General features: G+C 47.9%; 7 protein-coding genes across 7 annotated transcripts; 4 read left to right on the top strand and 3 right to left on the bottom strand.

Moving 5' to 3' along the window:
• Nucleotides 1–40: 40 nt before the first annotated feature.
• On the top strand, nucleotides 41–3,316 carry AGABI2DRAFT_203375 (hypothetical protein; the record flags this gene model as incomplete). Its single annotated transcript, XM_006460295.1, has 14 exons — nucleotides 41–110; nucleotides 159–234; nucleotides 292–455; nucleotides 510–579; nucleotides 630–838; nucleotides 896–994; nucleotides 1,043–1,164; nucleotides 1,215–1,389; nucleotides 1,441–1,800; nucleotides 1,850–2,115; nucleotides 2,163–2,240; nucleotides 2,291–2,526; nucleotides 2,576–2,849; nucleotides 2,902–3,316. Exons 1-14 carry the CDS (start codon nucleotides 48–50, stop codon nucleotides 3,314–3,316), a joined length of 2,607 nt encoding a protein of 868 aa, XP_006460358.1. The 5' UTR covers nucleotides 41–47.
• AGABI2DRAFT_192096 (hypothetical protein) lies at nucleotides 3,301–4,547 on the bottom strand. Its single transcript, XM_006460294.1, has 6 exons — nucleotides 4,333–4,547; nucleotides 4,237–4,277; nucleotides 3,953–4,182; nucleotides 3,736–3,894; nucleotides 3,602–3,682; nucleotides 3,301–3,542 (listed from the first exon to the last, which is right to left on the bottom strand). The coding sequence occupies exons 1-6, from the start codon at nucleotides 4,528–4,530 to the stop codon at nucleotides 3,367–3,369; spliced, it is 885 nt and encodes a 294-aa protein (XP_006460357.1). The 5' UTR covers nucleotides 4,531–4,547; the 3' UTR covers nucleotides 3,301–3,366.
• A 616-nt stretch (nucleotides 4,548–5,163) lies between these two features.
• AGABI2DRAFT_203369 (hypothetical protein) lies at nucleotides 5,164–11,029 on the top strand. Its single transcript, XM_006460293.1, has 26 exons — nucleotides 5,164–5,400; nucleotides 5,456–5,707; nucleotides 5,768–5,955; nucleotides 6,011–6,105; nucleotides 6,167–6,461; nucleotides 6,512–6,607; nucleotides 6,664–6,751; nucleotides 6,806–6,899; nucleotides 6,955–7,051; nucleotides 7,101–7,264; nucleotides 7,314–7,592; nucleotides 7,644–7,718; nucleotides 7,768–7,905; nucleotides 7,955–8,037; nucleotides 8,098–8,117; nucleotides 8,176–8,671; nucleotides 8,729–9,370; nucleotides 9,423–9,455; nucleotides 9,508–9,556; nucleotides 9,591–9,717; nucleotides 9,772–10,003; nucleotides 10,067–10,085; nucleotides 10,142–10,202; nucleotides 10,255–10,309; nucleotides 10,361–10,660; nucleotides 10,711–11,029. Exons 3-26 carry the CDS (start codon nucleotides 5,780–5,782, stop codon nucleotides 10,954–10,956), a joined length of 3,960 nt encoding a protein of 1,319 aa, XP_006460356.1. The 5' UTR covers nucleotides 5,164–5,400; nucleotides 5,456–5,707; nucleotides 5,768–5,779; the 3' UTR covers nucleotides 10,957–11,029.
• Nucleotides 11,030–13,431, top strand: AGABI2DRAFT_203365 (hypothetical protein; the record flags this gene model as incomplete). The annotated part of the gene is made up of 9 exons (XM_006460292.1): nucleotides 11,030–11,094; nucleotides 11,143–11,358; nucleotides 11,407–11,712; nucleotides 11,762–11,980; nucleotides 12,028–12,172; nucleotides 12,230–12,533; nucleotides 12,585–12,751; nucleotides 12,806–12,985; nucleotides 13,039–13,431. The coding sequence occupies 9 exons, from the start codon at nucleotides 11,030–11,032 to the stop codon at nucleotides 13,429–13,431; spliced, it is 1,995 nt and encodes a 664-aa protein (XP_006460355.1).
• On the bottom strand, nucleotides 13,414–17,478 carry AGABI2DRAFT_203362 (hypothetical protein; the record flags this gene model as incomplete). Its single annotated transcript, XM_006460291.1, has 11 exons — nucleotides 13,414–13,582; nucleotides 13,636–14,657; nucleotides 14,711–14,861; nucleotides 14,916–15,175; nucleotides 15,224–15,378; nucleotides 15,419–15,482; nucleotides 15,538–15,683; nucleotides 15,736–15,799; nucleotides 15,924–16,350; nucleotides 16,406–16,492; nucleotides 16,546–17,478. 11 exons carry the CDS (start codon nucleotides 17,476–17,478, stop codon nucleotides 13,535–13,537), a joined length of 3,357 nt encoding a protein of 1,118 aa, XP_006460354.1. The 3' UTR covers nucleotides 13,414–13,534.
• Nucleotides 17,479–17,584: 106 nt separating this feature from the next.
• Nucleotides 17,585–22,111, bottom strand: AGABI2DRAFT_117314 (hypothetical protein; the record flags this gene model as incomplete). The annotated part of the gene is made up of 12 exons (XM_006460290.1): nucleotides 17,585–18,160; nucleotides 18,211–18,355; nucleotides 18,411–18,879; nucleotides 18,933–18,976; nucleotides 19,031–19,183; nucleotides 19,238–20,448; nucleotides 20,502–20,597; nucleotides 20,648–21,236; nucleotides 21,290–21,462; nucleotides 21,535–21,648; nucleotides 21,710–21,773; nucleotides 21,831–22,111. The coding sequence occupies 12 exons, from the start codon at nucleotides 22,109–22,111 to the stop codon at nucleotides 17,585–17,587; spliced, it is 3,915 nt and encodes a 1,304-aa protein (XP_006460353.1).
• An 84-nt stretch (nucleotides 22,112–22,195) lies between these two features.
• On the top strand, nucleotides 22,196–24,315 carry AGABI2DRAFT_117313 (hypothetical protein; the record flags this gene model as incomplete). The annotated part of the gene is made up of 5 exons (XM_006460289.1): nucleotides 22,196–23,077; nucleotides 23,128–23,254; nucleotides 23,307–23,451; nucleotides 23,507–23,716; nucleotides 23,802–24,315. The coding sequence occupies 5 exons, from the start codon at nucleotides 22,196–22,198 to the stop codon at nucleotides 24,313–24,315; spliced, it is 1,878 nt and encodes a 625-aa protein (XP_006460352.1).
• Nucleotides 24,316–24,617: the final 302 nt, after the last annotated feature.

Genomic DNA, 24,617 nt, shown 5'->3' with positions numbered 1-24,617 from the left:
GGCGATCAATTGCTTAAACGCTTTTGGCTATCATCGAGCACAGAAACATGCCTCCCCCACCACCCGCCATCCGCGACATCGAGGGTCATTTACAGCTGTCATCTTTCAAGGTGCCGTATAATATATGTCGGTGTATGTATCACTCATCAGGCCTATAGGGCAAATTCGATGCCACAGAATTCGTCTCGTCAGTCTCAGAGAAACTCATTGCTCATTCGAAAGCAGAGAATGGTCGTGAGTGACAAGTAGAATATCAACCCTTCATGGTCGATAATGGCCATTACGTCGCAGCATTTGATCCTAAACCCTTCCTCCAAACATTCGAAGTCGCTGTTGACAAGCTAATCGCGCTGCGGAAGGATGTGCAAGCAAAAACAGAGCAGATGGAGAAGAGTGTGCGAGTCTCGGAGAGGGAGTATTCCAAGAAGATGGCAGACTTAAACCGCAGTTTCGATGTACGCCTTCCATCCATGCAAGTGATTTTTATCTCTTGCTGAAACGATGTACAGGCGGTGGGGAACACGTTCAATGGCATGGAGAACAGAATGAATGATGTCAGTAGTATAGCCGTGCGGATAGGTACGCCTTTTTTTGTTTCATCAACCGTGTATTGAATGGATTGATGCCAGGTGATCAGCTCGAGACCGTCCACGTTGAACGACAAAGAGCACAAGCAGCTTACGATCTCATACACTACTATAATCAATTTGCCAAGGATGACACAAGCGGCTTGGACACACTGCGAAAAGAAGGCCGTCAAGGCCGTCGACAAGTAGCTATCATTCTCCGACGACTCAATACAGTAGCCAGAGAAGTTGACTTACCGTCTGCAGAAAAAGTGAGCACATTAACTCCGCTCCTACTGGGGTTTTCGCTAGCTGATCATAACCCCTAGACAAGAGAAACAATTGAAAAGTACTGCGAAAAGTTCGAGAAGGAAATGTTGAATCTCTTCGATCGCTGCTATCGTAAAGGCGACCCTAAAATGATGCACGTATGTACTGTATACAAAATTCTATGCGTCTAATGAAACCTCCCGCAGCATTGCGCTCAAACATTACTCGAGTTCAACGGAGGTGCTTCGTGTGTTCAGGTCTATGTCAACCAGCACGACTTTTTCATTAATTCTGAACAAAAAGCGAAACCACCACAAGACGACGTGCTGTAAGTTGGCCTTAGTCTATCTTCATTATTCAATGTTGAGCCATTCGCAGCTGGAAGTCAATATCAGATCCCAGTATCAGCCCCCCAAAAAGTGAGCTCGGGCTTGCGGAGCTTTTTGAAGAGATCCGGGTTACTGTAGAGCAGGAAGCTCAGATTGTGAAGGCAGTCTTTCCAAATCCGCCGATGGTTATGCAAGTATTCTTGCAACGTGTGTTCGCCCAATCAGTGAGTCGTTAGGCTTGATCGCTACATTTCTTAACCATCGTTCACAATCAGATACAACAATATATGGAGCAACTATTGCACCTAGGTGCCGAGATATCCGAGCTAGCATATCTGAGAGTGCTCCAGATGGTGCATATGCAGACATCTACACTTGTAGACGACCTGAAGAGCCACGAGTTGCCCCATGTATCAACTCGAACGCCTTACGAAACCACAGAGTTTCGAAGGACGCTGATAGGTTCTGCCCCTAATGCTGGGTATGCTACAACGACCACTATCAGTGCCATGCTTGAGACGTCGATGGAAGAATTATTCGTACCCTACACAGAAGGCCAGCGCTACCTCGAACGCGAAATAAAGAGTTTGGAAATGCTGTATGCAAAGCTATTGGCAAATTTTACTCGTTATCATGTATGTTTGATCGAGATATTGCATTTCTACTCACTCATTATGCCCTCAGAAAGCCTCCAAAGCCAAATCATCCATGTTTGATCGCGTCTTGAATCAGATGAATGCCTCGAGCGTCGGTAATACGACCTCAGCTCAAGCTGCTGCTGCTTTGATGAGATTTGGTGGTATAGCCCCAACTGAACGGAGACTCGACCAAGGAGAAGAGCCAGTACGAGAGGAAGATGGAATTTTATCTATGGACTTCACGGAGAACATTTTAAAGTGGCATGCAGAGGCCATTGGGAGATGTGTAGAACTAAGTCCTGCTGGTGACGTGTGAGTTGACCTCCAGTGGAATATCTGCCGTGTCTGACTACTCACAGTCCAAAGCACACGTTCGCGCTGTTACGGGTTCTCGCTGATACCATTGCAACCTCATACGTGGAAGAAGCTATCGCGACGTAAGGCTTCTTCTTTATGCGTACATCTAGCCTGTTCTCATAAAGCGCAGTGCTCAAGTTCGTTTAGATGCCGCTGATTCGAAGTCAGAACCGTCATATCATGCCCTAACGATTGTGCGTTCTACTGACCTCATCTGTCACCTCTGGCAACAATATGTCAATACCGCCATCCTGCCACTAGCCGGTTCTTCAGTGACACTCCGGAGAGAGATGGTCGTATTCAATAATCAGATTGTCAGCCGGATGGAGAGCGGAGCAAATTGCCTATTGCAACGTGTGGCGGACGGTAAGTATTACAGTATTGACTCTTGCCCTTTACCCATATTTCACTTTAGTTGTTATCGCATGGCTGTCGTCGCAATTGGCCAAGCAAAAGAAAACTGATTTCAGGCCCCGCAATGATGACCTTACGTTTGCCCGTGTCAACACTGAACCATGCATGGCTTGTTGCGGAATGCTAGAGACCTTACGGGATGCCGCGAAAAAGTCTTTGAGCGGGAAGAACTTAGAAGTGTTTCTGACGGAGATTGGAGTGGCCTTTCATGGCCTGTTACTTGAGCACCTGCGCAAATTCCCTGTCAACGACACCGGAGGCATTATACTCGCCAAGTCAGTCTTCTGGCAACCTCATGCATTTACTCAATTAAACATGTTTCGACAGGGATCTCACATCATACCAAGATATGATAGCCACGTTTGGTATCTTCGCCCTTGACGAGCGTTTCGAGTTCATTCGTCAGCTCGGGAGAGTTTTCATAATTCAGCCAGAGATCCTGAAATCTTATATCAATGAAACCTACCTTGGTCGCATTGATATATCGCTCTTGAAACCCTATCTCGCTCTCCGTAGTGACTGGAGTCAATTTGAGAAGAATTTCAATGATGCAACCGATGATGCCACGAACGGCAGCAACGGCAGCATTGGACTGAAAGATCGGTTTGGGCGATTGAGTGTGATGATGAAAGATTTGGAGGGGCTCAAAGTCATCGACGGTCTGGGATCTGCCATGCCCGCCATACCAACAATGCCTGCAAGTTTCGCTGGTGCTTTCTCAATGCATGGGAGGTCATCTTAACTGTCGTCCACTGAATCTATGTATTATAGTATTATTATTGGTTTTTACATTCACTCTCCCAGGAAAATCGGTCGGCGCTTTTCTTTGAAGGCAGCCAAAGCTTCAAGACGATCTTTTGTCGGCAGCAGAGTTTCATACGAGGCGCGCTCAAAGTCTAATCCAGTCTCAAGGGCAAGATCACCTGAGCGACTAACTGAATGTTTGGCTGCCCTCAATGCCAAAGGCGCTGCAGTAAATCACTGTGTGTCAGAATTCACACTTTTGACCCTTCAGATAAGGACACACCATTTTTTGCAATACTTTGTGCTAGGACTAGGGCTCGATCGAAGGCAGTCGATCCAGGATCGGAAACATAGTTAACAAGCCCTAGATATTGGATTCGAACTTCAAACATGGAAACTGAGCACGAAGTTACTGACCGAATTCTAATGCTTCGCGTGCTGACAAGGAGCGCGCAGTGAAAATAAGATCCTTGGCTTTTGAAGTTCCAAGCACGCGGGTCGCCCGCTGCGTTCCACCGGCACCAGGTATGATTCCTAGCGCTGTTTCTGGTAGGCCAAGCTTCGTAACGTCGAAACCTATTCAAGTTCTCAATTTGAGTGAAATAGGCCATTGCTGGTCAGGGACAAACATTACCCGCAACGCGAAGGTCACAAGCAAGGCTTAACTCCAAACCGCCTCCTAAGGCAGGTCCGTCTATCGCCGCGATTGTTGGCATGGGCAAAGCCTCGAGCTTGCCGAGCGCATCCCGAAGGTCGGTCAGAAACTTGGTGACCTGGTGTTGCGTCATGGTACGCCTCTCAGCGAGATCTGCCCCCGCGCAGAAGGAGCCAATAGTGGTAGATCTGAGGATGAGTACGCGTATACTGATTGGACGCGTAAATGAGACGGAGATGAAGTGCAATAGCTAAGTAATTCACCTCTTGTCAAAGTGAGCTTCCTCAAGGCATTCCCTCAATTGCTGGGCCAAGGGAGTCACAAGTTGAAATCATGAAGTATACATGTCCACAAATTACCTTCAATAGTGTGATGGAGATTGCGTTCTTTGCTTGGGGACGATTGAGGGCGAGCGAGACGATGCCGGGATGTTCAGCAACCGGTTCCAAAAATGCGTCCTTTAAGGCAGGGGTCGAGAGATGCCTGCGACAATATGGAAAGTTTTGGACAGGAATTCGTTGCAGACGAAGTACATTTACTCGAAATATACTGGCCATGGTAGAAGTGCGAATGTGACCGGGACATCATAACCGTAGACCGACCAAAAGCCGGACGAGCTCCGCGGAGAAGGCTGTCATTTAAATGCTCGGCTGGAACTAAAAATGCCGCATACTTACAGATCTCAACATTTCCAACTTTGATGAACTTGCAACGTTTCTGTCGTAGCAATTGAAAATTCTACATGCTCTAACTCCGACTCCAAACACAATAACAGCACTATTCATTATGTATTAAGCCTCGTGGCCTCCCCGCTCCCAGGCATACTTTTTTTTGGGAAATACAAAGCGCCAAAGAGTCTCACTTGGGAACATGTAATGTGGTATCGGACCGCGTCGGACGAGATATAGAGACCCTTTGATTGCAACTCATTGTGACCCTCAAAACCATCCTGTAGCTCGTGAGAACCGTGCCTCTTCCCCCTCAGCGTCCACCTTGTACAAGATGCTGGTGCTACTACCTGCGGCTGAAAAGGGTGGGATGGTGAGCGGTTGTGCCTTATGATTTGTTGACTTTCATTTGACCCATAACAACAGGTGGATTCAAGCAAATATATTCTGGATGCTTCGATTCTAGCCCTATCTTTATGTGTTGCTGCTGTTCCAGTCACTAGAGGTGTAGCCGCAATTCTACCGAAGTCCCTTCGTGGCGTCTGTCGGCAATTGGCTTCTCCATTACAGAACTTTCTCACCCTCGAGGATTTAGCAGAAAGTCCAGAAAACGTAGTCGACGTGTCAAGGTGGAAGACGCGAACCCTCGTGGCATCTGCATGCCTTACCTCCGTTTGTTCTTTGGTTTCCTTGCTCTTGCAACCTTTGTCCGGTGATCCGCGATCAACCCTACGTGATACAGCACTTTCTGCGACTTGGGTGAATTTGATTTGCTGCCACTTCTAGAATCTGGATTGACTGACCGTCATCGAAGTTCTATGTTTCTTTCAGGGCCGGAATCAAACCTTTTAAAACACCACCTTATGGTTTTGCTATTTTTGCGTCTTTAAATGCACTTCAGTTGGCTATTCAGATCGGTCTCACTCTCCTTGCAGCAGAAATCTGGTGGACTGGTGTTGCATGGCTGGCTTTGAACCTGTTGTTTGTTGGATCTTTCCTTTACGTAGCTGGAACTTATCCCCTTACAAATTCTCTTCCATGCGAAAACGTCGCAAAATCTGATGACGTGAGTGATTCCTGTCCAAATTCGATCATCAACATCGGACTAAAGCCTATATGCTCCTAGGTACCGTCGAGCATGCTCTCTTGTCCAGAGGACAGAGTGACTCTTTGGTCCTGGTGTACGTTCACCTTCGTTCGACCACTCCTGGACTTGGCAAATAAGAAGACCCTTGGGGAGACAGATGTCTGGATTCTATCTCCTTACTTCCGCCACCGTAACTTATTTAATAAGCGGTTGGAATACCAATCTAGGTAATGGACTTCGCACTTAGCCTTTGGCCCCACGCTTACGTATTTGCGGGATCAGCTATCCTACTCACTCGCTTTTGCGTTTCTTAATTGTTTCTAATTCTCTCGACCTCATCTTGGATTATTTATTAGAATTGTGGAGTGCAATTGTTGGTGCGTATCTCCGGCCAGCAACGATTCATGTTTTCGTTTTGATACATGCTAATTTACTCAGGCTTCGTCCCACCGTATGCCGTTAAGGAAATACTTGCTGTTTTAGCTAATGATACCCCCGAGGCAAGGCGGACGGCATATGTTTGGACGGCCATCGCCTTCCTTGCAAACCTTTCCTTTGCCCAAGTCGACCTCTTCCAGGCGTGGCATACAAGACGATGCTATGAGCGCACACGGGGACAGCTATTTTGTGCCATTCATTATAAGGCGCTTAAGAGGCGGGAAACTAGTTGCAAATCCTCGACGCCTGGCAAAGAAGAACACTCGGATCTAGGGCGAATCCTCAATATCATGCGGTAATTTTCTTCGATATTTTCTGGGACTCATCTTCATATACTTGTTTCAGAGGCGATTCATATGCTGTTGCGCAGCGATTCTGGGACTTCTCTCCGGTCTTCACTGCTCCTTTCCGCCTGATAATCGCGCTTATTTTTCTCTATAAGTGCGTCTCTATTTCATTTCCAGCCATATCTAAGATGCTGACCTCTCGATATTCAGTGTTCTCGGTTGGAGTTCTCTTGTTAGCGTTGCAGTCGTGATGATTGCCTGGCTTTTTAATTATCCATTGATTCAGTGGAACGTTAGAGTAAGATTTTTAGACTTGACCATTTGAAGGTGCTTGGTGAAACCTGAGTCACAGTTCGCGAGGTCAATGCTCAAAGCCATGGACAAGCGCCTCAATACAGTCGACGAGCTTTTGCAGAATGTTCGCTTCCTGAAATTTTACGGATGGGGTAAGAAATACCGTAAAAGAAATCGCATACCAATCAATACTTGAACGTCTTTTAGAGAATTGCTGGTCGTCACGAGCACAAGCCGCTCGCGATGACGAACTTCGTTGGAGGGTTCGTTCATATATTTTGGAAGCTGTTATGAGTTTCATATGGTATGTAACTTACCTGCTCAAAGATCGATTTAAAGGACAACATTCCTAGGATATGGACGCCATCCGCAACGTCTCTTCTGGCTTTCCTTTGCTATACTCTTGTCGAAGGCCAGAGACTGACCGTTTCAAAAGCTTTCACGGCACTTTCTCTTTTTTCCTACCTCCAAGGACCCATGGCCGCTCTTCCCGGTCAAATTGAAGCATTGATCAAGGGTGAGGATATTCTTCACTGATCATCACGAAATCCACTGAGACCTTGCAGCCTATGTTTCCATGCAAAGAATCGAAGCATTCCTGTCCGAAGACGAAGTACCTGATTGGGCATCTACCCTGAGTTGTAGTTCATCGAACACGCCTGCGACAACGGAAGGTCTTGGATTTCATCAAGCAATTTTTCAATGGGACGGGAACCCAGAAGATTTCTCGTCTTCACGGTTTCAACTTGGTCCACTTGATTTGACGTTCCCTTCCAGAGGGTTGACTCTCGTTCGTGGTCCCACCGGCTCAGGAAAAACAGCGCTGCTTTCCGCTTTACTCGGAGGTAATTACAATACTTACTTCCGCTACATATTGGCCTTCAATGATTTTCCAGAAATGCACTGCATATCCGGTTCAGTCGTTATCGATAAAACGCGGCATCGAATTGCCTACTGTGGTCAGAATCCATGTAAGAAACACCCTCAAGTATACTGGATTGTCCTTAATAGTATCTATAGGGCTGGAGCACGCTTCAATCAGAGATAACATTGTTTTTGACTCTACGTATGGATATGATAAGGCTCGATACGAGAAAGTCGTTGAAGCATGTGCACTTCTTCCTGACTTCGAAATTCTCCCGGACAGGGACCTCACTGGCACGTTTCATATATTATAGCTATTTACTTAATTTTGACTCCGGTGCAGAAATTGGAGAGAAGGGTATCACCCTATCTGGGGGACAGCGAGCTAGAATCGCTCTAGCTCGAGCTATGTATTCACAAGCCCAAGTGCGTCCCGGTTTCAAAACTCGCACTCTTCGAATATCTAACGTCGTAACCAATATCAAGTATATTTTGCTCGATGATCCGTACGTTCAGTCTTCCAGCATTATTCCTAGATAGTGAACTGCTTTTTTTACCATCAAGTCTCGCAGCTGTTGACACACATACCGCTCAACATATTGTTCATGAATGTTTCACAGGTTCCCTTGCAGAGAATAGGGCCATCATTCTTGTCACTCACCATAGCAACCTCTGCCTACCCGTCGCATCCTATGTGGTTGACCTAGAGGCGGGCCAAATACGTCAGCATGGGGCTAACTCGGCGTCCGCCAAAGAGTCAACGACTGAAGGAATTGTTCTAGCTGAGGGCCAACGAAGCGCTAATGACAGTAGCCCAACGCTATACATTCCCGAGCTCAGCGTGATTGATAAAGGTGTCAGTGGAACCGTCACCCCTGCTTATTCCGAAGGTTCAGAATCAACCACTGTTGGTATAAAACTAATCGAGGAGGAAGCGCGTGCTGAAGGTCGTGTTTCTATGCGAGTATACCTTACCTATATACATGCTGCTGGCGTCATCTGCTGGATCTTAACGCTCCTTATAATGTTCTTGATACGGCTCATTAATATTGGGAATCAAGTCAGTGTCTTCTTTCTTATGTTGGCTTCTGTTCTTCAACATCTTGATTTTTCACAGCTTTTCCTCGCTAAATGGGGCGAGGCATATGAGATAGATGATATGCTATCTGGCTTCTTTTTCTTACGGCCTGTTCAAAACCTCTTCTCCCTCTCCTTCCCCAGGCTGACCCTCCCTCCGCCTGATGCAAACGTCGTACCATGGCTTATGGTTTATCTCTGGATCTCAACTGCTGGTGCTATTTCTTTGCTGTTGAATCAATCGCTTGGATATTACGCTAGCCTCAAGGCAGGACGTGCTCTGTTCTCATCGCTACTCTATCGAATAAGTCGCGCGCAACTCCGATTTTTCGATACCACTCCTATTGGTCGCATCCACAATCGCTTTACTTCTGACATTGGGACCATTGATGGTGCTCTTCAAAACTCGGCTAAAGCTTGTATATCTGGGTTCATGGACTTTACTGCATCCTTCATCACTATCCTCGTAGTCATCCCAAGATTCTCCCCTTTCGCTCTGTTCATAGCTTGGCTGTATATGCGGCTTGCCCCTTCATACATTCGCACTTCAAGGGACCTGCGGAGGCTTGAATCTGTCGCCTTATCCCCCGCATTTTCCGGCTTTGACGAACTATTGAAAGGAATTACACATATTCGAGCATTTGGGATGGAGCAAAAATACCAGGATAGGTTTTACGGGAAGGTATTTGCCTCATATTGGTTGCTCGAAGTGACTGTATTACTGATGTATACAGGTTGATCATTTCCAGACATTTGATCACGTCTATGTATGTGTGGTGCCTAGCGTTTGACAAGCGATGATCTTATGTTGAATATTAGTGGCTGATCAACGGCTGGCTGCGATGGCGATATGACTGCAAGTACTCTGGTATATTGATGCGGCTCTTTCTAATTCCTTGTAGGCTTAGGCTCGGTGGTAGTATTTGTGGCGACATTATTTGCGCTCCGTGGTGGTATAAGTAACGGTTTAACGGCCGTCGTCATGACTCAAGCAGCTCAATTCGCTGAGGCCAATAGGCAGTTAGTCAAGTACGTTGAAATGCACCGACATGAAATCATGTTTCTGAACTCTGCAAACTTTAGGGTTGCTGCTCAACTTGAACTTGACTTCAATAGCGTCGAGCGAGTAATAGAATATCTCGAAGTACCTCAAGAAGCACCAGCAATCATTCAAACTGCTCGACCTCCTGCTTATTGGCCATCTTCGTCCGGCGAACTTGTAGTGGATGGGCTTGTGGTCCAATATGCCCCTCATCTACCGCCCGCTTTAAAGGACATGAGTTTTATAGTCAAGCCCACTGAGAAAGTGGGAGTAGTAAGTTGTACATTTGTCGTCGTCTTGTTCGTGAGACCTAAAAATCTTGGCTTATCTATTCAGATTGGGAGGACTGGATCAGGTGAGTCTGTTTTCTTATTTCTGCACTATTCGAACTCACCTGACAAACCTTCATAGGGAAATCTACCCTGGCATTATCACTTCTGAGGATGGTTGAACCTACTGAGGGGAAGATTATGTGAGTCCCTTATGCATTAGACAGTTGCTGGGCCCGCTTACGAGAGCATCAGGATTGACGGAATTGACATTGCGACACTTGGCTTGGAGGACCTTCGAACACGCGTAGTGAGTCAATTAGAGCACAGACATTTGGTGCCTAGTTGACCGGAGACCTAGACTATCATTAGCCAGGACGTCTCTATTTTTCCAGGTACTATCAGGAGCAATCTCGATCCTTTGAATCAACACACCTCGGAAGAATGTATGGAAGTGTTGGAAAGATGTCACTTGAATGCTACACTGCGATTTACGCCGACGGCCGATGAGCCCACCGTTCTCGATATGAAGATCAAACCTGGATCACTGAGCGCAGGTGAAAACCAGCTAGTGGCGCTCGCGCGAGCCATCCTGCGGAGAACAAACATCATTATCATGGACGAGGCTACCTCACAGATTGATAGTCAATTAGATGAACAAGTAAGTTTACTCTGTCATTGCCCCTGCCCCATCTTATATTCAATCTGTAGATACAACAAACTATGCGTGTAGAGCTTGCAAGCTCTATCGTGATCACGATTGCTCATCGGTTGAGGACTATCATTGACTATGACCGTATTTTGGTGTTGGACCATGGCCAGGTCGCAGAGTTTGATTCTCCGAAGTCTCTGTTACTAGACGGTAAAAGCCAGTTTAGGCAGTTATGCCAGAAAAGTACCGACTGGCCCTGGTTTTCTTCCCTTCTGCACGACTGGGACGATAATAATGAGTTATGAATACTTGAGATTAGATTAGATTATATCATGTGACAGAATATGTTTTCTACTGGACGTCCAAGTTAGTATCCTCATGGCAGCCACAACGGCGTTTGCTGGCTCTTGGTCCTCTCTTCAGTCACCCTTGACACCATGGATGTAAGCGCTATATGGTTTCCAATGACCACGAGTCTTAGTGCCGTTCAGTTTAGATGTGATTCAATCTATGGGATATCAGCAAATGACGCCTGTCCAAGCGTCCACCATTCCCTTATTCATGAAGAACAAGGATGTGGTTGTTGAGGCTGTCACCGGCTCAGGTAAAACACTGGCATTTGTTGTTCCGATATTGGAGCGCCTCATTCGCAGAGAAACTCGTTTACGAAGGAACGAAGTGGGAGCACTGGTCATAAGCCCCACCAGGTATGCCTTCTTACTCAGTACATCGAGTGTGTTGCTCAAAGACATCAGAGAATTGGCGTCACAAATTCATTCCGTATTTTCGCTTTTTCTCCACTCCCAGCCGTGTCAGGAAGAATCCAATGAGGGGTCTCAAGAAAGTCAATCCCAGCAATTTAAGCTTCAATACCCGTCTCCTTTACTGCTCGTGTCCTCGAGTCAATCAACCCCTGCGCAAGATATCGAGAGATTCCTGTCCAGTGGTGCGGATATTGTCATAGGCACTCCTGGTCGTGTGGAGGAATTTTTACTGAGAAGGGGGAGAAATACTGTGAGCGTAAAGGAATTCGAAGTTTTGGTACTTGATGAAGCGGATCGGTGCGTTGCTTGTTTGCCAGTTTCGACTACTATGTTAACTCTCTTCAAGTCTACTAGATCTGGGATTCCAAGATATATTGGGACGGATTATTACCCACCTTCCGAAGCAACGAAGAACTGGTCTCTTTAGTGCAACAATGACGGATGCCGATGCCATGACTGAATTAGTTCGCGCTGGTCTGCGAAACCCTGCTCGTGTGATAGTGAAGGTACAGGCGAAAAGGGCTAAAGGAGAGTCCATAATCGAGGAAAGGCGCATACCCGCTCAGTAAGTAAACGACTTCGTTGACTTCGATATATGCCAATTTCCATCAGCCTACAGAACTTTTTTATATCATGTTATGCTTCAGAAAAGCTTCTTCAATTGTCCCGCCTAATCTCATTCGAAGCCTGCCAAAACAAGTCTTCTAAATTTATTGTCTACTTTGCTACCTGTGCATGCGTTGATTATTTCTGCAAGGTCTTTATCAGCCAGGATATGCCATACAATTTGTTAACCTCAGTTTTTTCCCCCCAGATCTTACCTAGTGTATCAACATCAGCTACATTCTTTTCCCTTCATGGTCATTTACCCCCTTCGGCACGGACAAAAACTCTCAACAATTTTGCTTCTGCAGCTTCTACCCCGACTAATCCTTCCGTTCTTCTGGCGACAGATGTTGCTGCTCGCGGTCTTGATCTACCTAACGTTGATGTTGTGATTCAATTCGACCCTCCTTCCGATCCAAAAGCCTTCTCTCATCGTTGTGGGAGAACGGCCCGTGCTGGGCGTAGTGGACGAGCATATGTCCTACTTGTTGGTCGAGAAATAGAGTTTGTTGGTATGTCAACTGCCTGTCGCGATTTCAGCCTGCAGCCTCAATCTACTCTAGAATTTATGAGTATACGAAAAATTCCGTTAAAGCAACATGCATTTATACAGCAGGACCTTTCTCTTTCGAGTGAAGACGACACAGAACGGCGGACTGACCAGGAAGTTGACCAGTCTCTTTCTCTTGTGCGGACGAAGGTCCTATCAGATCGTGTCTACAACGATCAGGTAGGCGATATATTAAATTTTTATTTCATGTCCCATAAGTTAATCACTTCTCAGGCGATGAAAGCCTTCGTCTCTTTCGTTCGTGCATATTGTAAACACGAAGCATCCTATATATTTCGCATCAAAGACCTAGACCTTGTTGGTGTTGCAAGGAGTTTCGGGCTTCTCCGATTGCCACGAATGCCTGAGCTGCAAAATGTAGATAAGAGTGGGTGGGCTGATGCCACTGTCGATGTAGGTCCCCTTAAAGTGATTGTTCTTTTCGGTTTATCTTTACTTATCTACAGTGGGATACCTATGCATACACGGACAAGGCGCAGGAGTTGAAACGTCTGGCAACTAAAGAGGCAGAAAAGGAGATCCGCGAGAAAGATCAAAAACAACATATTGTGAGAGCCAAGAAGAGAAAAGCAAATGCTGCATGGAGCGAGCAGACGGAGAGAAAGGATGAGAGGGAAAAACGGCGTGAAAAACGTGTAAAGAAGAGGAAGTGGCTTAAGGACCAGCAACAGTGCGCAAGTACTGTAACGTCCGAGAACGTATCTTCGGAAATGAAAACCATGGATGTTAGCGACGAAGATGACTGGGACGACCTGGCAAAAGAAGAGAGTATGGCAAAGAAGTTGCGGAAAGGGAAGATATCACAACAAGATTTCGACACTGCTTTTGCTGATCTCTAATACATTAATTTAAAATGCGCACATACTACCTAAACATCGTACATCCGAATTACCAACGCTAGAAATATAATGTCTCAAATGCAGTAACCTATGAAAGAGTAATTTACGAATTATTCTGATTTATTGGTCTGATTCGCAAGGCTGGACGCATCTGGGGTAGAACATAAGCAAAACTTTTCTTATATACCTGTAGTGAGCACGTACCAATTCAACAAAGATGGGCAACAATTGAGGTATTTGAACCAATTCAGGAGGTTCAAGCAGGTTTACCTTCTTGCTGCCCCTCTTGAGCATGTATTTTCTGTGAGAGTTTGGGGAGACCTCTGAAGGTTTACTGAGCTGCTGCCCATCCGATCGTCGTCCAAAGATAGAGGGTACAGCTCTAGTACCATGTCCAGGATTAGGTGTTGATGGCAAGGATTTGGCCGATGATGTTGGTACAGACAATGCCGTTTGTTGTGTTTGTGGAAGAGCGGGTACAGGAGGAACATCGCGAGGGGATCGTTTCAGATTACCGAGTGAGGTCATGGATTTTATTCCCCGGATCGTCGATGATGTACTCCTATGAGTAAGCTGCGGTGGGATAGGGGACGTAGAGATAGAGGAAGTCGCTGAAGGTGTCATAGCCGGAACAGATGATGTCGGATAATCGAGGGGATGACCAGATACTGATGCTGATGAGCTAGAAACATCACTAGATCCACTGCTTTCATCCGTGTGGAAACTACCGCTACTTGTGTCTTCGCTGGTCGTATAATCACTGGAGCTATACCCATCATCAGTATCTTCGTCCAATTCTTCCGAGTCACTGTCTTGATCCGCAAAATTCCCAAAATCAAGCTCCCCAAGAACACCACTGACTAGGACCTGAGTCGCCTCTTCTTCTGCCTCCGCATCACGATGTCCTTCCGCATTCCCAAACCTTCTCCGAAGCTTGTCCTCATGAATCATCTTACGCTTATAGTGATACAATGCAACTTTGTCAACCTCCGCGAGAATATCACCTCGTTCCTTGCCAGAATGAGGGAGGAGATACTCCAAGCTCAGAGGATCGCCAAGACCCTCGCGCATAACCGTTAGGAACATCTCTATCCACTGCATCAAGCTATTGAAAAGGCCTTCGCCTTTAGAATGAACTTTGTGAACGAAATAATAGAAGGACTGTTCGTGTCGTTGCATCAAGTCGATAAAGGCCTGGACGGTATGTTGAGGGTCTTCTTGCATCACTAGCGACGCCGGTAAGCATAATTCTACGCAAACGGAAAAAGGAACTACAAACTTTCTTCCACCTGTTCTACAGTCTTGATCAGGTCGTTGATAAAGCTTTGCATATCGCCTAGCGAGTCGGCGATGCTGGCAGCGCGGTATACCTGGGCCAAAGGAGTATAGAATATAGTGATCATATCCTTCAATAACTCAGCAGTAAAGCCCTAAAAGAGAGGATGATCAGGATATGAACTATAAGCATGGAAAGACCGCTTCACCTCATAAACCAAGTCAATCAACAATTCTCTATCCCTGAGTCTAGTGTAAAGGAACGCCAAAACCTTCAAGTCTTCCATCAACCATGCATCCTCATTCTGAGGTCCATCGTCATCGTCCGAATCTTCCAACGAATTGCGGTACCTCTCGTACTCCAAATGAGCTTTGTGTGCCCTGGCAAGTCTCTGCATTTGTGGTCTCATCAGGACGGGTTGTTCTGCAGATCTCAGTATGACTACAAATATATTCATCTTTTCTGATACTAATTAAAGTCAGTACAAGCAATCTTTGGGAACAAGTCGGTATTCACCTGAATCAGCCTTGAACATTTCTTGGATTTCCCGAGGTGCATAGACAAAGTGCCGTATCTTCGCACATATCATCGGATCATCGATTTTGTCCTTGATAGACTCGATCTCTTCTTGCAGCTGTTTCGCCTCCTCGGCCAGAGAACTGGTGAACATCCTGCGATGATAATTGAGTTTAACCGAAACCACTAAGGTACGTAACTTGCCTTTGTATTAAACTCTTTCCTCCAAAAGGTTGAGCCATAAAGAGATCCAAAATACCTATTCTCGTGCATCAGTATGCGAAATCCTCTATGATGGGTAAAATAAAACCTACTCCTTATCATCCCAATGGGATTACTGATTTTCATCGCGGTTTTGAGCATGAAATAGGGCATGAGTCCGTGAATTCTCTTCAGTCCGGCAAAAGATTCAGAAGCGTTATCTGAAGCCACGAATTGATGAAACACCGTTGATGCAAGCCTATAAATTTGTTTCAGAACGGAAGTGTATCGAAACAGCTTTAATAACTCACGAGATCCGAGCCCACTCGACGACAGCCTGGTAGTTAGGTGGTAGGTCTCTGACATTAGGTGTTTCTTTGATCGTTCCAAAGATTTTTTGGAGGCCATCTAATAAAAATGCGGGAAATTGACCCCCTTAGTGAGAAAGGGAACTCATCGAGTAAAAAGGACCACAAATCACCTTTTCCCATTATATCACCTTTGACGCTTTTCACAGCATCCCGCAAAGCATCAACACGGTTAGCAATCTCCTTCGCAAACTTCTGCCGACCATCCTCTCGTACTCGATCCGCTTCCTCCCGCTTCTTAGCGTCCTCTTCTTCCTCCGCAGTCAAGGAGATCGGAGAGCTTAACAAGAAAGATTTAAAGACCGGCGATGTCAGAATCACGGAGGAGGACATTAGTGTACGTAGATAAGAACGCAGAGTGAGCCGATTCTTCTCCCTCGCGAGGCGTGAGGGAATGTCGGCCGGGGTTGTCGGAGTTGTTGGGGGCGAGTCGCTGCCATAAAGGGAACTTGTAAAGGACGGTTGGGGCGTCGGAATGGTGGGCGAATTGACTGTCACATAAGTACGATCTTTTGCAGGTGGCGCGCGGACTATTTCTTCAGGATGCGCCTTAGTTAGCTAAAAAGGGTACGACATTAAGCAAGCACAGAGTCACGATGACACAAGTACCAACCTCTGTCGCCAATGTTCTAAAGTCGCCATAGCGCCTAGCAACATAGACATCCTCGTAATGCGACTGTCTTGTCCTGATGATGAATTCCTGCACCAAGTTATTAGTGCTATTATTAGAAAGAGACACGAATCACCACTCACGTCATGAGCTCTACTTCTAACCCTTCCCTTGTCGACCACCGTCCTCACAGAGACAATGTTGATTTCGAAAGTATCGCGATCCTTTTTCATCCTCGCCTGTCTCCTCTTTGTCAAAGTTTCTAACCGATCCAAGTCCACTTGAGTCAATCTAACCACTTCCTCCCTTTCCACCAGTCTAGTCGCAGAACCCAAAAACAAACTAAGATTTTTCTGCACCTTCATCAACAGTTTTTTCTGCGAAGCTTGGTCTCCTCTAGATTCAGCCTCATCATCGTCAAGCACCGAAGTCGCGGATAAATTTCGGGAAATCACGCTTGTGGCGAAAGGCTGCAACTTCTGAGAATAAAAGTTCTTGGGTGCAGAGGCCATAAACGGGAACGTAGAAACGAATTGCCGGAAAATGTATTTCAGGAATGGCATGTCGACATCGGGCGCATCTTTTGGCGGCGGTTGGAATGGCGACCCCAGATAAGAAAGAGTGGACACATTCGGCCAACGCGGGTTCACGCTTATGAGAGCTTCTAACTCGCGTTCGAATTGAAGCTGGATAAGAGACTTTTTGAGGTAGTGAGCGCGCAATGCTGTCAGTTCTTCTGGATGAGTAGCTTGGAGAGATTCAATGGGATTAGTTGAGATAGATTTCGCGGGTATCTTAGGTGCTTGGCTGTCTTCTTGATTATCCTGTTCTCTAGCAGTTTCTTCTAAAGGCACAGAGGATGGTGGTTCGATAGCAGGCCCAACGAATGCGCTATGTGAGCGATCTACAGAAGCGGGGGTGTCAATCTGATTGGGAATGGGTGGAACACTGCGGGTCGGCCTGGGGGGATTTCGAGCCCTTTGGCGGGGCTTGTAGGTAGCATAGTGGGGGGCAGGCTGGAGGACGGGTGAGGGTTGTTGGTCGGTCGACGGGTGGTGGAGGGTGGGGGCAGCCATGGGCGGGGAGGGAGATGGGGAGAGGTTAAAGGACTGCATGGCTGTGATATCCAAGACAAGCCCGCATCAGGGCCCACAACGTCATTGTATTATGTAATAAACTAATCTATTTCGTCGACGCCTCCTTCCCACTCTCCGCAGTGCCTCCTCCCGCTTTCAACGCACTCCACCGCGCTACCCAGCTCGTAAAAAACCGCAGTAGCCACACAGGTCCCGCATGCTCAACAACGTCCCCTTCCTCCTCTTCACGCACAGGCTGCGGTACCGTGATCCCCTCAGCATTAACCTGGTCCTCTTCTTCGGCTTCGGCTTCCGTTCTCCCAAGATGATCAACTAACCTCCGTTCCCCGTCCAGGGTCCACTGCACTCTATTGAATCTTCCGTGCGCTCCATGTTTACCAGACCGTAATCGTCGACGACCTGTACCAAATACCTTTTCGCGAAGCTCAAACACCTGTTGCCTCCAGAGCGATGCCATATGCCAAATCTCGGAGATCTCCAGCTGAGCAGCCTCGTATTGCAACATATTCCGCGCTTGCGTAATTTGATTTGTTTCGTAAACCCGAGCATCTATTTCTGAAATTACCCTGGATTGCTCATCAATGTCGTTAATTGCTGCTCTGTGTGTCTCTAAATCTTGTTTAAGCTCCGTATTTGTCGTACGGAGCCTGGACGACAGAACCTGCGTAATTCATATGAGATAGTGCTTTTCAAAGAGAAAACAATCCAGACCTCGAGGCAGATGATGATGTTATGAAGATGCTCTTCTCGCCGTACCATTGTCAACACTTGTGCACACAGCTCAACATCAATCTTCATCCTCTCTGGGCTGAGGACTCTCATGGGCCGTAGGGAGCCCATGTCGTGAAAACTTCGTCTACCCGCAACATAAGCGCAAGCGTCCAACATACACAAAAAAAATTGCTGCATACCTTCTAAACACTTGCGCCTCGGGACTTCTAATTTTATTTTTGTCCTCTTCAGCATCTCCGTTATTGTCTGAGTCATCTCCCTTCCGTTTTTCATCCAAGACGTCTTCAGCTTCCTTAGCTTTCTTTCTCCCTTCCTTGTCAACTGTCATCCAAAACCCTTCGTCACCCCATGCACTCCTCGTATCCGACCAACTGCTGATTCTCTTCTGGTTCCGTGCTGGTCTCCTTCCCCATTTCCTTTCATGTAATCCTACATACGATTTGGCCTTGTCCGCATCCAGTACAAATGCCGGTCCTAGCATAGACGTAGACCTGGGCATATCGGGTACAGAGCCATTGCCAAACTCATGTTCCGATCGTCCGAGTTCGGTTGACGAGACGCCTCTTGAAGCATTGTAAAATCGCAACTGAGTACCTTTGAGGCGAGATTCGGCATCTTGAAATGAGAATGGCTGGGATTTGTAGTCGCCTGCATTGCAGCTAAAGAGAACATGCCCGGGAGTGATAGCGTACATAACTCACTGCTAGGAGATACTTGTCCACTGTCCAGACCATCGTCTTGTTCACTGAAAATATATAGTCACTTTCGTTATTGTTCCATCGTCAACAATTCAACTTACCCTGCCGAGAATGTAGGCGATTGGACTGCTTCCTTGTTCTTACTCTCCATCATCTTCGAGCTGGGTGACCTGGAGCCTAACGGAAACTTGGGCTGCCTAGCAGTAGAGCTATTTCCTAAATCGACACTATACGGTCCTCTCCGTTTAGACAATCTATGCAACAAATTAACACATAGAATAAATTGCTGGAACTGACGATACACTTACCCAGTCCAACTTTCCAACTTTTTCTGCATTTTTTCACTCCAAACTCCCCCAAAACTACCACCCAACCGTCCCTCCTGCAGATCACTTTCTTCACCCTCCGTGCTTCTTCCGCCAAAACCTTCACTTTTAGCCTCCTCTCCATCACTCATGATACCACCAGCGACACTGGGAGAATTGACCATTACCAGATTTTCGCGTTCCTTCTCCCATTCTCTCAAAACTACTACATCCGTTACTCTCCCAGACCATAGCATTGCCGCAATGACTCCATAATCTCCATGCGTCGGACCACCCCCCGAACCTATTGACAAGTTACCTTTTCCAAAATCAATCGACTCAGTTCCCTTTACTCCCCTTTTCCTCTTTGCTCTCATGCCCAATTTACTTCTGCTACCTTCTTTCTCCACAACGATTTTCGCAAACTTTTGCAAGTCGGTGTTGACGTCGTAGATACACCCAACGCCTCCTCCCGTGCTAGCCATACCACTTGCACCACTCAATATCAAATTCCCCACCTCACGAAATAGTTGACCACCAGAAGTTCCAACATGAAGATTGTCTTCCGCTTCATCTTCACTCAACCGACTTCGGCCTCGATCATCCCTGCCACCATCTAAAGCACCATCATCATTCGCCACTGCATTTGTCAAATCTTCCAGCTTGTCCTTCAATACCCTTTTGACCTTTCTTCTACGAACTTGACCTCCATAAACACCGGATGCATTGGTATTACCCGAGTCGCCTCGCAGCCCAGTTCCCACGGGAACCCCACTTGTATTTCCATTGGCTCCTCCTGCTCCCAAATTACTAGAAATGTTGCCAAGTACATCATCAGTGATGCTCAGACTTGCTACGCGCTTTGAATAGGCGGCTTCGATAAATTCAATGAGTTCTCTCGTAAGCACCGTTGAAACATTAGAAGAATGCCACCGAGTGGCGTTGGTACTGCTTGAATTGCTTACAGAGAGCATACTAGGTGGTTGCGACAAGGCAGAACCTCCTTGATTAAGGAAAGCTGCGGCGGCATACGGAGGCGTGGAGACGTTTGCTGAGAGCAATGCATTTGGAAGATGATGTCCGGCTATGGAACGTGGAATGATGTTGGGAATGGCGGGAGAATGGCTTTGTGAATGTGTACCGATTGCTGAGACGTAGGTTGACAGAGCGCGTGTGAACGCCTGGGGATGGAGAAATGGATCCTTAGGAGTGACCTGACGAGAGGTTTTATTGACATGATGGAAGGGGCGGGTGCAGGCAGACTCACGTTGGAGTAGCCCAAGCCAGCCAGTTTGTTTCGGACACACATGATAAGACTTAGAAGTGCAGATACAAACATTGGATCTGCTATTCGTTCCGCAGGCTTGAGTAGACGTGAGATATCGGTGCTGCGTAATCTCGCGATAGACATACCTCTAAACATGCGCGGGGCTCGCCTATTTCCGTTATCCATCTCTCTATTCCTTGTACAGTTACATCGCACAGCAAACCGTCAAATAAAAAACAACCACTCGTGGAATTAAAACGTTCCCTGACATCATACATTCCAAACAAAGATAAGCCAGCTTGAACCAGCTTGACAAGCTCCAGTACAGTAGCATTAAAGAAAGGAAAGTCCTTTGTCCTTCCCTTGGTGTGTGCAGCTAAGAGTGCCAGAATAGAGGAATTCAAGGAGGGGAAAATGGCCGCGTTGGGATCGAGTCGTACAGCAGGAGAATTCGAAGGCCCGGCTGCATGGGCGTTGGGTCGATTACTAGGCGATTTGGTCCAGGCACTCTTCGAAGAAGATTGCGATTGACTGCGGCGATGAGAGGAATAACGGTTGGGAGAGGCTAATAAAAGGGTGTCCTTGGATGCGTGGGCGTATGAGGTGGAGGTGGATATTGGGAGATATTCAGAAGATGTGAGATATAGATGGTAGTGGGGAGGGATGGGAAGACTGGATGGTAGTGTAAATTCGGGAATATGATAAGTAGAAAGGAAGCGTTCCTTGGTTGAGTCGCTGTGGCGTATTATGAGGACATGAATTGGACGAACAAGATGGAAAGAACAGACCTTGGTTCCTCGAGACTCAGCGCAGAACGAGACCCACAACCCATGCGTAATAGATTAACATTAGTGTACAGTTGATCCTTTGCGAGAAGGAAATTTCCTTGGGGAACATGGACGATGGTATAATCTGAGCGAAAATAGGCAAGAGATGTAGCCATGAGGATGCCATTGGGAGTCTGAAAGAATTGCAAAGTTGGGGATGTCAGAATCGAGGATGTCAGAGCGCATTTTAAGAAGAGTAGGAATACCTGTTTTGGGCGAGCACTCGCATCACGACGGAGATGAAGGAGGGCCTGCTCCCACTGAGCAATACAGTCGCGCTCGGAGAGAGAAGGCGATGGAGCGAGAGCAGTCACGGTGATCTAATGAAAGAACAGACGTGAGACCCTAAGGGAATGGAGAGGGCAGGTGGGGAGAGCAGACTTTGTGAGATGGATCGCCGGTGTAGACAGCGAGGACGGTGATGGGGCGAGTGCGTTCTACGATCCTGGGGGGGTATGGAAAGATGAGGCAAGGCAGACAAGAGGTATAGCAGAGAGCAAACCATTTCTCGACGGCGTACATCTGGTAACCTTCGATCTGGAGGTGGTCGTCGACGACATCAAAGCTGAGCGGGAGGCCGAGCCACTGGAGCGCGGTGTCGTGGGATGGGTCCTGGGAGGGTGAGCGGGCACACGAGGACGACGGCGAGGGCCTGACGCGGGGTAGGAGGAGGCGGGAGGGAGGCGGGAAAGCGGAGGGCGCGGGATGGGGGCGGGGCGTGTACATTGATTGGGTCGGTGGAGAGGAAGGACGGATGACGTAATGGCGATCTATGATGCACATTCACGTGTTCTATTTAGCAACAAATCGATTTGGCCCAGGCCCTCACCGACCCAATGCACAATTCTCCCGCCCGCCTCTCTCTCCATGCCCTCTCGCAAGCGCAAGCAGGACGAGCTTGGGGACCGGTGCGGCGACGCCGACCACCGTGAGCTTTCTGTCCGTCCCGCTGCCGCTGACGCCGACGCTCCTCGCCAGGATCCTGCCGCAGATCCGCCCACCCCTCCCTGCCGCGAGTCTCCTGGCCCCCCGCCGCTTTCACCCGCCGCCGTCGACGCTCTCTTCTGCTGCGCCGTCTGCCATGGCCCCCTCCGCCAGCCGGCCACCCTCCACTGCGGCCATTCCGTCTGTGCCGTCCATGTCACTGGACCCAGCGACCAGCCGCCTCCGGACTCGCCGCTCCCTCCCCGGTGTCCTCTCCGCAGCTGCGACTCGACGCTTGTGCCGTCTCCGGCCCAGCCCCGCATCCCCGCATCTTCCCGCGTGCGATACCATCCGGCGCCCGATGCTGCCGCCCGTCCAGTCCTCGTCCAGCCGGAAACAGTGCCCGAGCCGCGTCTGGACGTCACCCTGAGCAAGGTCCTTGACCTGGTCGCTCGCACCAAGCAAGCTCTCCTCGAGGACGCGACCACTGATTCTTCCGACGGAGAACCCGATTCCCATTCTTCCGCCCATGATCATTCAGTCCGTCGACCCCGCAAGCGCCGACGGCGTCGTATCAGTCCACCTCCCGAGGACGACAGTGCCGATGATCTCCTCTCCCATCTCAGAAAACAGGCAGTTCATCAACGCACCTTGTCCCATGACGAGCCTGTTCTTCCGTCATTACCGCCTTCCCAAACCGATACTCCCTTGCCCCGTTCGAAAGATGCCGTCCTGGCCCGCTTCCAGAAAGATCTCCTTGTAGAACTCACCTGCGAGATATGCTTCGTCCTTCTTTATCAGCCGATTACCACCCCATGTCAACATGTAAGACCCATCCCCTCACTTATACTCCAGATCTAATCCTCCTCCTCCAGACCTTTTGTGCGAAATGTCTACACAGATCCCTGGACCACAGCCCTGCCTGTCCCCTCTGCAGACAAGATCTTCCTGGCTTTGCCTACTTCCAGGATCACCCCACCAATAAAACCCTCCTGTCCATCAGTCAGTACTACCTCACCCCTCCCACCTTGTTTTCTGACCAGGTGTCCCATAGTTCTCAAAACTTGGCCAATGCTCTACAGGGAACGTGGTGAGGCCCTGGCTGCCGAAGAACGCGACGCTCGTCTTGATACCCCAATATTCGTCTGTCAGCTCAGTTTCCCAGGAGCTCCCACTCTATTACACTTTTTCGAACCAAGGTACGCGTCCATTGTCCCCTCATAGGCCGACATTTAACATTTTCTGGTCTCCAAGGTACCGCCTCATGCTCCGCAGATGCCTAGAATCGCAGAATCCCCGGTTTGGTATGATTATGGCACCAAAACCAGGTGCAGGATCGCCCCAAACCGATTATGGTACCATGCTAGAAATTCGCAGTGTCCAGATGCTCCCAGACGGCCGTAGCATGGTCGAGACCTGGGGGACTTTCCGTTTTCGTATATTCGAACGTGGCACGCTGGATGGGTATATGGTTGGGCGAATAGAAAGGCAAGTTCAATCGGATCGCCATCATGAAATTCAAGTCATTAATCACGTAATCTGCAATCAGAATCGACGATTACCCTGAGGATCTTGACGCGTCTTCCTTTCTTTTCCCTTCAAATTCAATCATCACCTCGCCAGAAACTCCCTCCTCTTCCTCTTCCTCTTCTGCATCAACACCATCCGATCCTGCCCACCCACCTACACCACCATCACTCCCAATCCCAATTCATCCAAACTCGCCAACGAATGAAGAATTGATGACAACGTGTCGAACCTTCCTCCATCGTCTACAACGGGGCACTGCACCTTGGGTTGTTCAACGCCTCTCAAGCACATACGGCACAATGCCCACCGATCCTTCTGCCTTTTCATTCTGGGTAGCGCTCGTCCTGCCTATTGATGAACACGAAAAGGCTAAACTGTTACCGCTGAGGAGTGCCCGATTACGATTGTTGTTATTGGTCCATTGGATTGAACAGCTGAATAGTCAATGGTACGCCTTTGTGTGGAAGGTGGTGGCATGCTGCATGTGGACAGCTTTTGTGCTTACGATTTCGCGTTTGGTTGGTTTTATATAGGTGGTTTTCGAGTGGATGTACCGTTCTATGACATTTACTCGTGGCGTTTGCCTGCCAAGTCGCGGAATAGGTCGTGTGTTAATACCATCGGTCAAATAACGTTCCTTGAGCATTAGTTGTAGCGAGAGGGGGAGGGGGAGGAAGGAAGTGATGGACGAACGAGTGGGATTACCGTATTTGAGCCGGCAACAGCCAGGTGTAACGGAACCTTCATAAATGGGATGACATCACTCTTCGGTTCACTCATCCTTCTGTTCCTATGATTGCGCATATCAATCCTGCTCGAGTCTGTCCATATCTTT

The sequence above is a fragment of the Agaricus bisporus genome (genome assembly GCF_000300575.1).
Source record: "Agaricus bisporus var. bisporus H97 unplaced genomic scaffold AGABI2scaffold_4, whole genome shotgun sequence".
Classification (NCBI taxonomy): Eukaryota; Fungi; Basidiomycota; class Agaricomycetes; order Agaricales; family Agaricaceae; genus Agaricus; species Agaricus bisporus.
This window is presented reverse-complemented; position numbering and strand designations above follow the sequence as displayed.

Coding starts and splice junctions, on each gene's coding strand:
- AGABI2DRAFT_192096 (XM_006460294.1), bottom strand. CDS start 4,530: ATGGCCAGTATATTTCGAGTAAATGTACTTCGTCTGCAACGAATTCCT. Junction 4,278..4,332: donor TCTCCATCACACTATTGAAG/GTAATTTGTGGA, acceptor CCCTTGGCCCAG/CAATTGAGGGAATGCCTTGA. Junction 3,543..3,601: donor ACAAAGTATTGCAAAAAATG/GTGTGTCCTTAT, acceptor GATTTACTGCAG/CGCCTTTGGCATTGAGGGCA.
- AGABI2DRAFT_203369 (XM_006460293.1), top strand. CDS start 5,780: ATGCTCTCTTGTCCAGAGGACAGAGTGACTCTTTGGTCCTGGTGTACG. Junction 6,900..6,954: donor CCTGAAATTTTACGGATGGG/GTAAGAAATACC, acceptor AACGTCTTTTAG/AGAATTGCTGGTCGTCACGA. Junction 7,593..7,643: donor GCTTTCCGCTTTACTCGGAG/GTAATTACAATA, acceptor ATGATTTTCCAG/AAATGCACTGCATATCCGGT.